The sequence below is a fragment of the Canis lupus genome, chromosome 15, assembly GCF_048164855.1.
Source record: "Canis lupus baileyi chromosome 15, mCanLup2.hap1, whole genome shotgun sequence".
Classification (NCBI taxonomy): domain Eukaryota; kingdom Metazoa; phylum Chordata; class Mammalia; order Carnivora; family Canidae; genus Canis; species Canis lupus.
The window spans coordinates 15,876,069-15,888,222 of record NC_132852.1 but is presented as its reverse complement, the minus strand read 5'-3'; the positions used below and the strand labels follow the sequence as shown (position 1 = coordinate 15,888,222).

The 12,154-nt window shown below is 36.3% G+C and overlaps 1 protein-coding gene across 3 annotated transcripts in view; it reads left to right on the top strand.

Moving 5' to 3' along the window:
* CFAP97 (cilia and flagella associated protein 97) overlaps positions 1-12,154 on the top strand; it is a 33,600-nt gene that overhangs the window by 12,999 nt on the left and 8,447 nt on the right. For all 3 annotated transcript variants that reach the window (XM_072775970.1, XM_072775968.1, XM_072775969.1), the window contains exon 3: positions 8,955-9,223. In XM_072775970.1, the coding sequence (XP_072632071.1) occupies positions 8,955-9,223 (269 nt within the window). The remainder of the gene's footprint in view (positions 1-8,954; positions 9,224-12,154) is intronic.

The window sequence follows — 12,154 nt, the reverse complement described above, 5'->3', positions numbered from 1 at the left end:
AGATAGTGTAGACTAATGCTTTATATTAATAATGTACATCTTAATATATTTGCTTTTTTCCTTCTGTGTTATTTCTAGTGCTTCATTGTTCTTAATTTCTAATATGATTTATACGTGTTTAAAAGTAGCAGCCTGGGCAGCCCGGGTGGCTCAGTGGTTTAGCGCCGCCTTCAGCCCAGGATGTGATCCTGGAGACCCGGGATCAAGTCCCACGTTGGGCTCCCTGCATAGAGCCTGTTTCTCCCTCTGCCTGTGTCTCTGCCTCTCTCTCCCCCCGTTTCTCATGAATAAATAAATAAAATCTTTTAAAAAATAAAAAAAAAAAAACAAAAAATAAAAGTAGCAGCCTAACATTTCACATATTAAATATCATAAGATTTTCTTTAAGGGTGCACCTAGGTGGCTCAGTTTATTAAGCATTAGCTTCTTGATTTTGGTTCCAGGTACCATCTTAAGGTTATGAATGATTTGGAGCCCTCAGTGTGGAGTCTGCTTGTCCTTTTCTCTGCTCCTACCCACCCGACCCCCACATGTGCACGTGAGCGCTCTCTCTCAAATAAATAAATTAAAATCTTTAAAATTTTTTTCTTCAAAATTAGGTTGAAAGCAAGTACAAATGGATATTGAAAAATATACAGAAAATTAATGAAAATGCATAATAAGACTTGCAAGTTTTGTGTTTTTTTAATACTATTTGACTAAATTATAATTTGCATTTAAGGGTCCACCCTCCGTTTTTTATTTTTGTAAGTACTTTTTGATTCCATTATAAGGGCCACTCTATCTAGGAATGAGGGTGTGAGGGGACACATCCAATAAAAAGCTTCTTTTAGGAAGAGAACACCTGACTCTTTTGGAATTGTCAGATTTTAAAAAGCCATCTAATGGAAAATAGTTTGTGATATCTGAGTTTTTTGTTTAGGACTCTTAATGATCATCTCTTTGGATTAGGATGATTTTGGATGCATTCCTAATGAAACAATGTTTCTCACCTAACAAGAATTCCAGAGGTAGACCAGGCTTGAGGGCTGACCACTTCAATGGCTCAAAAATATCCTCAGGGACCCAGGTTCTACCACTGTGTTCCCCCAGCTATGGTGTTGACGTCATTCTTATGCCAGTAGGAGATGGCTGCAGCAATTTTTAGTATTCACATCCAGACATGAGAATGTCCAGAGAAAGGGAAACCATCTCTTCCCTTGGCTCTCTCAGAATGGAGGAAACTTTGAAGAAGCACTCTCAACTGACTCCCGTATGTCTCATTGCCCAGAATTGAGTTATATTCCTACTTGTATGATGCTCAGTGCAAGAAGAATAGGATTATTATGGGCCAGTCAAACTCACCCTGAAGTTAGAGGTGGAAATCAGGAGAAGGGAGTTCAGGTTCCCCTTAAGGACAGGGCTTCATGGGAAAGAGATAAGTAGGTGTTTTTAAAAGAGAGTGGGGAGATTTGTTAAGAAATAGGAAGGAGGAAAATAGAAATGTATGTTAATTGAGCAACCAACTTTGTCTACTAGGCCAGAGTTTCTCAAACTGCATTGCATATAGGAACACCTGGGTGGCTCAGTTGGTTGTTAAGCATAAGACTCAATTTTGGGTCAGGTCAGGATCTCGGTCATGTCATCAAGCCCCACATCTAGCTCTGTGCTGAGCAAGGAGCCTGCTTAAGATACTATATGTCCATTTCCCTCTCTTTCAAAAAAAAAAAATTGCATACAAGTCGCTTAGCCTCTTAAAATGCAGATTCTAGTTCATTAAATCCAGAGCTCTAGGAGCTACATTTCTAGTCAGCCCGGTGGTGATACTAATGCTGATTCAAGAACCATAGTGTTGAGTTTCAAGACACTAAATATCTATTTTGTTTGACTGAAAATAAATACAGGTATCCCTCATTATCCTAATTCATTTTTGAAAATTAGTTGGATATGGAAAGCCTAAATATTTTTCCCATCCAAAAATCCCTAAACAGTTTGTCCAAGTCTAATTGAAGTACTGAAATACTGTTTCAACACAAACCAAGCCAAATACAGAAGGAAAATTTATTCGTATTGCTGCACACTAGGGAGCCCTGATCTGATCTGAGTGACCTGATTGTAAGTACTGCTCAGAGCTTGGGTTTTTTTGTTTTTTGTTTTTTTGTTTTTTTGCTCAGAGCTTTTAAAGGCATAGGAACAAAGGTGGCATTTTGTTCATCTGTTACTGGAGTCCTTAATATAACAATCCATAAAAGTTTCTTTATAACAGCAAAAGATTTTAAACACTAATTATAGCTATTGGTTTATTGCATAAAGCATTTCTTTGTTTAGTTTTTCAAAATTGTTCTTGCTTGATTGACCCACTGGTTTTCAAATCAAAGAATATTTTCGTAAGTTTTCATTGTTTTCCCCCAAAAATTAAACCACTGGACCTGGTGAGAGGGAGATGGGTGCTTGGCCAAGCCATTCGTTTTTTGCATTCATTTCTCAATACACTTTATCACTTTCAACTTCTTCTCTATGGGCCGTTGTAGGCCTCTTTGGCTCAACTAATCTCTTCACAACCTTTTCCACAACGTGAAGAAGACAGTGGTGATAATGCATAACACATCTTAAAAATTATAAGCAGGAGATGTGATCCTATCAGAAAACAGCTAAGGTAGGAATACAGCATACTCTACACCCTCTTAGCTTAAACACTGTTACCAGATTAAGTGCAAAGATACATTAGAAGAGTTTATTGTTTTGAGTAAAAAAATTTAGTTATTAGAGCAAGTATTGGGCCAGATTTCAGATGGTGAGGGATGATTGTACAGCTAACAATGTTAATGTTATTTATCAGTTTAAGATAACTTGTTAACGAGTTTGTAAATTTGAACTATAAAACATTAAGCCTTTGAAACAAAGGTTAATCAAAGAATGTAAAATCAGGTATCCCAATTATAGGCCAGAGTATTGAACTTGGTTACTTACATAGTAAGTTGAAGAAAATTCAAGAAGTGGAATCAGAAGACTTTTGGCTTCTGGTTGCTATCCATGTGACTGTAGACAAACAGTAACTCTTTTGTGCCCCAGTTTCTTCATCTGTGGGATGAGGCAGCTGATACAGGTTGCTAAAGTATATTCTAAACTCAGAGTTCTGGGCTTCTGTGAAAATTGTCTGAAGATTAGTGTAAACTAGCATTATTAGGTATTTAACTTTATCTGATATCCGACTTTCAAGTAGATCTTGAAAGTTTAGTAGAATTTCTAAGTATTGTAGCCTCTTTTAGCTCAATAAGATGGCTGATTTGGGGGACTTCCCACCCCCACCCCAAGCCTGCCTTTGCTATATAAATGTTGAAAAGATGTGGTTAGAATTAGTGCTTTAGCCTTGGGCTGTAAAGCACTGAATAGGCAAGCAGAGAGGACGTTTTAAAAATGGAGTAGTGGAGTAAACAAAACTTTACTTGGGTTATGTCATGAGTCTCATATTTGGAGAAATAAATTGACATGACTAGATTTGAAGGTATGTCTCATTCATTGTATAGGTACGATTAGGTCAGTTTAGGAAGAATCTAGAGGGCAAAATAGATGCATTTTAGAAATGTACCCCCTAAAATTTTACAGCCTTGATTCTGTATGAAATAGACACATCATTAGAGACATATTCTGAGAAGAAAAACTAATATAAGAGAAAGAAATTAGATTAAGGAAGCACTGATGAGTAAAGAAAGTGATTAAACTTAACTACTAACCTGACACCACCAATACAGGAGGGCATGAAGCGAAGTGCCTAATTCAAGGGGAGGGTATGGACCCTGTTCTACTCCATAAAGAAGAGGCTGCCTTCCTGAGATTGGCTCCTACCCTATCCTTCCTAGCAGTACATCCTATCCTTTTACTGGCAGGCTACAGCAAACAGGATTCGATTAGGTGAGTAGGAAATCTCAGATAATCCTCAACTCACTACTAAGTGTTACTCAACTTTTGAGAAAAGCTAAAATCAACAGAGGCACCAGACTTACAGATAAAGAACATAATCTTGAAATAGAGCTCAGTGATTTTAGAGAGGAGCTGCAAGGACAACATTATTTTCACTGATAAAACTAAGGCATGATTTGCCTCTTACATTCTCCTGTCACATGTGCATAGTGGATTTTCCAGAGGCTGCACTACAATGACAGCACACTACAGTGAATTCAGAAGCAGATGTGAGGATCCCTCAGTCTTCTATTAAGCCAGGCATTAAATACTTGAAAAAGTACTAAACTCTGCCATTGTTCTAATTTTTTGTTTTTTTTATAAAAAAAAATGATGTTAACATATCGTTGGTCTATTATTTTCAGACGAATTAATATCTTTGAATTTTTTTAAAAAAGATTTTATTTATTTATTCATGAGAGACACAGAGAAAGAGAGAGGCAGAGACACAGGTAGAGGGAGAAGCAGGTTCCATGCAGGGAATCTGATGTGGGATTTGATCCCGGGTCTCCAGGATCATGTCCTGGGCCAAAGGCGGCGCTAAACCACTGAGCCACCAGGGCTGCCCAATATCTTTAAATTTTTTTTACTTTTAATTTCTAACATGGTAAATACTGATAAATGTAACTCACATAAACATTCTTTGGGGTCCTCAGTAATCTTTAGGTCCTGAGACCAAGAAATGTAAGAACTTCTAAGAGAGTAGAATTAGAATATTTCATTTGCAGTGTATTAGAAATAAAAAGTTTAATAACATCAGTCTTTCTAAAGGAGTAAAAATGGGAAAAAAATAACAAAAAAAATTTAAAAAAAGGAAAAATTGTAGAAGGAGGTCAAACAGTATAAGTAGATGGTTTTACCCTATTAGAAGATACTATCAGAGCATCTTTAAGAATGTAAATCAAATCAATTTAAAAGACACTTTAAATAGTATAGGAAGAACAAAAATAAAGGCTTGAAAAAAGCAATGCAGGTAATAAGGAGAAAATAGAAGTATCAAAGTAGAATTCAACATGTGAAAAACACAAAAGGAGCAAAGAATTGTTTTACTTTAATAAGCTGACCAAATCTACCGAAATGATTGAACAGCCATTGATTTGAAATGTGCGATTAAAAGCAAAACAGAACTAGATCATGAAATGGGTAAAGCCATAATCACTAGAAAACTGATCAATAATTACATCAAACACACCAAAATTAACTGCCTATGCATGGTCCATAGGTATTTTGTCTGTTAACACAATATTTTTTTAGTGATGAAATGCCAGTTACTGTTCCTCCAAAACAAATTACCCCAACATTTGGGGTATGGAGAGACTCAGACAGGGCTGACTTGACAGCACGGACTGGAGTCGCCTGAGTGCTGGTTTATTGATCTGTCAGGTGTCTGGGATTGCGACTTAAAGACCAGGACTGCTGAGCAGAGGGCCCATGTGTGGCTTTTCCATGTGTTGTGGCTTCTTCACATATGGCTGCCTTAGCCAGATTTCTTAACAGGATGGCCCAGGGCTCCAAGTACAGTGTTCAAGGATACGAGGTAGAAACCTCATCACCTTTTATGACCTAGCCTCAGAATGTGACATGTCAGTCACATAACATCATTTCTTCCATAGTATATTAGTTTAAACAGTTAATAAACCTTCCCAGATTTAAGAAGGTGGGACACATATCCTCCATCCTAATGGAAGGACTGTCACGTAGTTTATGGATAGGTTTCACAACCTCTTCAACCTGTGACCACACATTGATTTACATTCCTTCAGAGGCAAAAACAGTCCCCCTTTCCAAAGATCCCATTGCCAGCCTGGCCCTGCCCCACCCAACCTTGCTGTCCAGGGTCTAAACCAGGTCCAAGTACAGCTGGACCTCCTCACTCATGGTTTCTCAGTCATACCTCTTTGAGTATTTGGATGGTTTTCTGCAAGGAGAGATTAGGAAGGAGTAATATATTTTTGAGCCATGTAAGCCCTAGTTCTTTTATGTTCTCTATATTTTGACTGAAAACTGATCAGTTCCCTTTTTTTTTTAAAGCTTATTGTTCTCCTCTTTCATTATTATAGATAAAATAAGCCATTGATCCTTTCAGCATTCTGCATGGGTATCTATTTAGCCAAATCTACCGGTGGCAGGTGTTTTTCCCATTTTCCTTGTCACCACAGCTAACAGTTTTGCTAAAATGCTGCCATTTCATCCTCTATATCAGTAGTCTCCTCCAGACCCTTCCAGTTCTGCTGCCACCTGGTCTCAAAGCTAGTACCATGTATTTTAGATTTTTGTTACAGTAGTACCCTAACTCCTGGTACCAGATTTTGTATTAGTTACTATTGCTCCGATAACAAAATATAAAACTTAGATGTGTAAAGCAGCAACCTAGGATTACTCAGAAGACTAGGATCGTAATGCCTACTACACATGGCCCTTTTATGTGGTTTGATCTCCTCACGGCGTGGCATTTAAGTGGTTTGATCTCCTCACGGCGTGGCAGCCTCTAGCTAGTCCAATACAGAGGATGGCTCAGGGCCCCAAGCACAAGTCCTCCAGCAAACCAGGTGGGACGGTGGGGGGCGGCTGCATCTCCTCCTTTGCCCAGCCTAGAAAATCACACTTCTGGCTGTGTCATTTTGGTCCACACAGTCACAAACCTGCCCAGATGCAAAGAAAGGGGTCCGGAACAATGGCACAGAATTTCTCATCTGATAGGTTGTTTATAAAGAAGGAAAAGAAATCTAGTAAATTTGATTGTTATTCCTTGATTTGTAGCCTCTCAACTACAAATGTTGGATTTTTTTCTTTAAACCTTTAAAAAATAACTGATCCCATTGATTTTTGTTTTGTTTTGTTTTGTTTTTTAATATACAGGGATCATGAATATGCCTACAGGATGGATTTTATTAAAAGAACTAATATTATATGAGACGTAATATAAGGACATAATATGGCCTGGAATAAAATTTCCTGTGATAACATAACATGTAAATGTTTAAAATACTGTCTGTCTCACTAGCCTAGGTAAAGTAAGGCTGATACCTCTAATGATTTGTGTTAGATGACTGATTCAGTAAGTGGCTCTAGTGATGATGGGCATGACTCGGAAATACTGTAAAGAGTTGGGACAAAATTGTTTCATTAAAGAAAATTAGGAAAAACAATGTTTCTTAAATATGTGAATTTAAATGTATACGTATGTATTTATATAAATGTTTGTATTCCTGAAAGTTTTCTCAAGTTAAAAATTTTTTTAGATCTTAATTGAAAAAAAATAATAGATCAAGTATTTGAGGTTGCCTCATACTAAAGCATACTTTTTTTTTTTTTTTTTTTTAAGATTTTATCTATTTATTCATGATAGAGAATCAGAGACACAGGCAGAGGGAGGAGCAGGCTCCATGCAGGGAGTCTGACGTGAGACTCCATCCTGAGACTCCAGGATCATGCCCTGGGCGGAAGGCAGGCGCTTTCTGCTGAGCCACCCAGGCTGCCCTAAAGCATACTTTAGAAGCAAAGCAAAGCAATGTTTGGTATCAGTATATAAGCCTTCCATATACTTTTTACGTCATGGAAAGTTAGAGAGCTTTTTTTTTTTTTTTTTTTTTTTTTTATGGTATATTTTTCTATTGGAGTTCGATTTGGAGAATCCTATTTTTTTAAATGAATTAGATTGAACTTCCTTTATTTCTTTGCTTTTGCCTTATTTTACTTCTAAAAACTTTGTTAAAAATACCATTAGGAAAATAGTTTTTAATTCCCTTTAAAATTTAGTTTTAAAGGCTTTCATTTGCGACTAAATTTAATCTAGAAACTCTACTGAAGTCTATAAAATGTGCATTTCTTGGAAGCAATTTTGTACAGGATACCTCTATCTTTCTAAATGGTGTTCTTCAGGTTTCACCATTAACTGGTATGATTTTCAACAAATTACTAGCCATTAATTCCCTCACTTTTCCTATCAGCAACTCTTTTAATCTTTTTTTTTTTTTAAGTTTCTGTTATCTTTGATAGTCTTTTAAACCTTGTTCAAATGATTTAACTTTTCTACACCAGTTACATTTTAAAATTGTGGTTAAAAATGTCTCTTCCCCTTATACCACGGTGCTTTTAACAGCATAAAACACTAAACAAGTAAAAGAATTAAAGATGCTCAAGTAAAAACAAGTAACAGTTACTTTAAAAAATATGTCAAAAACAAATGTTCTAGTCAGTTAATCTGATATTATGTACTCATCTTTAGTACAGAGTTAAGCTGAAACATTGAGCAGGCTTAATTAATATTTATAGAGACTTTTAGCAAATGCTTAGTAATAATTGTGACTTACTAAAAATTATTATAGAACTTTAAAAATTAAGCATGTTAATGAAATTTCATTTGATAATCATGTGCAAAATATTGTTTTTTTAATTTTTATATGATGTATTCATTTTGGCTTATGTTTAATTAGGAATAAAATATTTTACCTTTACTGTAGAAGTATTTGTTTCATGTTAATACTAAGACCATAAAGTATTTTCAGATTAGGTTGAAAGTTTCAGAATATTCCAGATTTGTTTTTGCCAGTTTTTAACCCTTGTTTCCATCAGTCATTGTTGAGGACATTTTATGTTTTAGGTATGCCTTCCAACTAACAAAAACTATCTAAATTGAAGAATTAATGTATTTATGCACTCAACCAGAGGTTTCTAACCTCCCCGACTACTAAGCTGCCTCAGGGAAACAAAATGGACGTGACAAGGACATTTTCCACAAATTATACCTGTTTTAGAACTTGTATCATCTACATCTGTTATTAAAATATTTTCACTGTTTAGTATATAGCTTTTTTTCCCAAAGAAGCTGACAGAACATAAAACTCTAAGCTGCCTCTGATTTTCTCTTTACACAGTTGTAGTCTGGATGTCATTAACACTATTTCATGTATACCTTTTCATGAACTAATACTGTTTTTAAAAGTGTCAGCACATAGCATCATTTTGCTGTGTTTCTTATTTAGTCATTTTTCCTTTTCTTGTTCTCTTCTTAGCTTTTCTGCAATTAGATAAAAAAGGACCACAAAAACATCACTTTGATCAGCCTTCAGTAGCACCAAGGAAAAACTACTCTTTCACAAGAGAGGAGGTGAGACAGATTGATAGGGAAAATCAGAGGCTTTTGAAAGAACTCTCAAGACAGGCTGAAAAATCAGGAAGCAAAAGTACGATTCCTAGAAGATCTATTGTTCATCCCCCTAAGTTATATCATAGTGCCCTCAACAGACAGAGGGAACAACAAAGGATTGAAAGAGAAAATTTGGTAAGTAACTAAAATTTTTTAGTCATCCAAAAAAATGAACTGTAATGATTTGTAAGGCCAACTTCTAGGAAACCAGATACAGTCAGTTTTTCAAATTTAATTATTTAAAAGTAAGTATAGATATGTATGGTATGGAATAAATACATAATGAGCTATGAGCTGGAAGTACAGTATGTGCCCTTTTTCATCATCAAACTGTATTTTAGGGGAACATTAGATAAAGACACTGAAAACTCTCTTATTTGGCTAGGTGTGTTAAGTCAGACAATAGTATAGGAAATGCCAAGGGTCAGGTATGTGTATCTTCTGTGAGGTATTCAGTCACTAGCTAATCTGTTTCACTGTATTGTATCTTTGTTGGTCTGCTACTTGAATGTATGAAAGACATTGATTATTAAAAATCATAAAGCTACTCTTCAGTTTTCTAAGGGATATATATATATATATATATATGGACTGTTGAAAATCTTTACATTAAGAACTATTCTTCATAGTATATCATTTTCTTCATAAAATTGCATTCATAATAATTGCTCGTGTTTACTGGGCTCTAAACTAAATGCCGGGATCCCTGGGTGGCGCAGCGGTTTAGCGCCTGCCTTTGGCCTGGGGCGCGATCCTGGAGACCCGGGATCGAATCCCACGTCGGGCTCCCGGTGCATGGAGCCTGCTTCTCCCTCTGCCTGTGTCTGCCTCTCTCTCTCTCTCTGTGTGTGACTATCATAAATAAATAAATAAATAAATAAAAATTAAAAAAAATAAATAAATAAAAAATAAACTAAATGCCATTGTCCTGAGCATCTCCAAATATTAGCTTATTGAATCCTGACAGTACTTCTTTCTGATGGGTGCTATTCTTCCCTGTCTTCCTGAGGGAGTAACAGACTGAAGGGGACAGGTAATGAGCCCAGGGACACAGAGCTCATGAGTAAAGGGCTGAGCCAAGACTTTAAACACAGGTGGTAGTGCCTTAGATTAAAATCAGACCCTATGGGCAGCATCGGTGGCTCAGCGGTTTAGTGCTGCCTGCGGCCCAGGGCATGATCCTGGAGTCCCAGGATCGAGTCCCACATCGGCCTTCCTGCATGGAGTTTGCTTCTCCCTCTGCCTGTGTTGTGTCTCTGCTTCTCTCTCTCTGACTCTGTCTCTCATGACTAAATAAATAAAATCTTAAAAAAAAATCAGACCCTAATGAACACATAAATTCAGAGCTGAAATAATTGGTAAAACTCTTATTAAGATGACTGGAACAGTGTCCAGAATTCGTCCCCATCATTCTCATCACTAGTACAGTCCTGTTTGACCATGTGCCTACTCCAGCTTGCACCAACTCTTGTAAAAGTTGTTATCGCCATCACTATTTCAAGAGGTGGGGAGCTGGAAGGCCTATTTACAAAAAAACAGTAAAGTCTTAAACCTTCAGGAGGGTTACCCTGCATGTGGCAACGAGTAGGAAACAGCAAGGCAAGTTGAAATGAGGTTGGTGGGTAGTGAGCAGCAGGCTAGCTTTCTGCATATTATGACTATAGCAGTTTTTTCAAAATTCATTCATGATTTTTGAAAATTTGAAATTATGTCATAAACATTTGGGTTTACCTTGTCTACTTTTACTCTTCCACAGGACTCTGGAGCCTATTTTATTTAATAAGCAATTATATAGTATATACTAGTTTACAAATTTTAGGTCATTTAATCCTCATAGCAACCTGATAACATAGTTATTGTTGTAACGGAGGAGAAAATGAGACACTGAGTGGGACACAGGGTCTTGTTCCAGGTCAGACAACTAGCAGGTGGCAGAAGCATATGCAAGTAACCTAGCTTTGGGGTTATTTTGTTGTTGTTATTTAACAGCTTTTTGAGATCTAATACACATACTGTAACCACAGAAGGTATAAAATTCAGTGGGTTCTGGTGTAATCTTAAGTTATAGTAAAACGTATAAAAATTGTAAAACTTGTAAAATTTGCTATTTTAACTGATGTAAGTAGTTAGTTCAGTAGCACCATCAGTATTTCCAAAACTCTTTTCATCACCCATATAGAAACCCTGTACCTATTAATAATAACTCTCTTTTCCCCCTTCCCCTCAAGTAACCTCTGCTTTCTGTGTCTATGAATTTGCCTATTCTAGGTTTCATATAAATGGGATAATAACAATATTTGTTGTTTTATGTTGGGCTTATTTCACATAGCATAATGTTTTCACAGTTCATCCATGTTGTAGCCTGTATCCGAGCTTCGTTCCTTTTTCTGGCTGAATAATATTCCATTATATGTATGCACCACATTTTGAACGTGCATTCATCTGTCGATGGACACTTGAGTGATTTCCACCTTTTGGCTACTTGTGAGTAATTTTGTAGTGAACACTGATGTATAAGTATCTGTTCAAGTCCCTGCTTTCAGATCCTGTGAGTGCATACCTAAGAGTGAAATTGCCAGATCATATGGTAATTCTGTGTTTGTCTTTTTGAGGAAACCGGGTTTATTTTTGAACAGTTGAAACCATTAATATGTAGTGGCTATCCTATATGACTAGAATGAAACCTGTTAGCAGCTTCTGTTTACAGCTACTGTCATCCCTCAAATCAGGTGTACATTTAAGCTCTTTAAATAAACAGTGGAAAACTACTACTATTTTATTCTTTTTACTTTGCATGCTTAGTAGTTTGTGTGTGTGAGCAATAATTTTTCCCATTTGATAGTAAGATCTTAATTGGTATACTTGAGACCAGTAGAAATATAATGTGAGCCCACATGTGTGATTTATAATTTTCTGGTAGTCATATTAAGAAGGTCAACCTACCAAATCCTTATTTAGATCCACATTAACTCTAATAGTTCCTCTGTATGAGCTGATACTCTTTATTTTTTTATTTTTTTTCAAGATTTTATTTATTTATTCATGAGAGACACAAAGAGAAGCAGA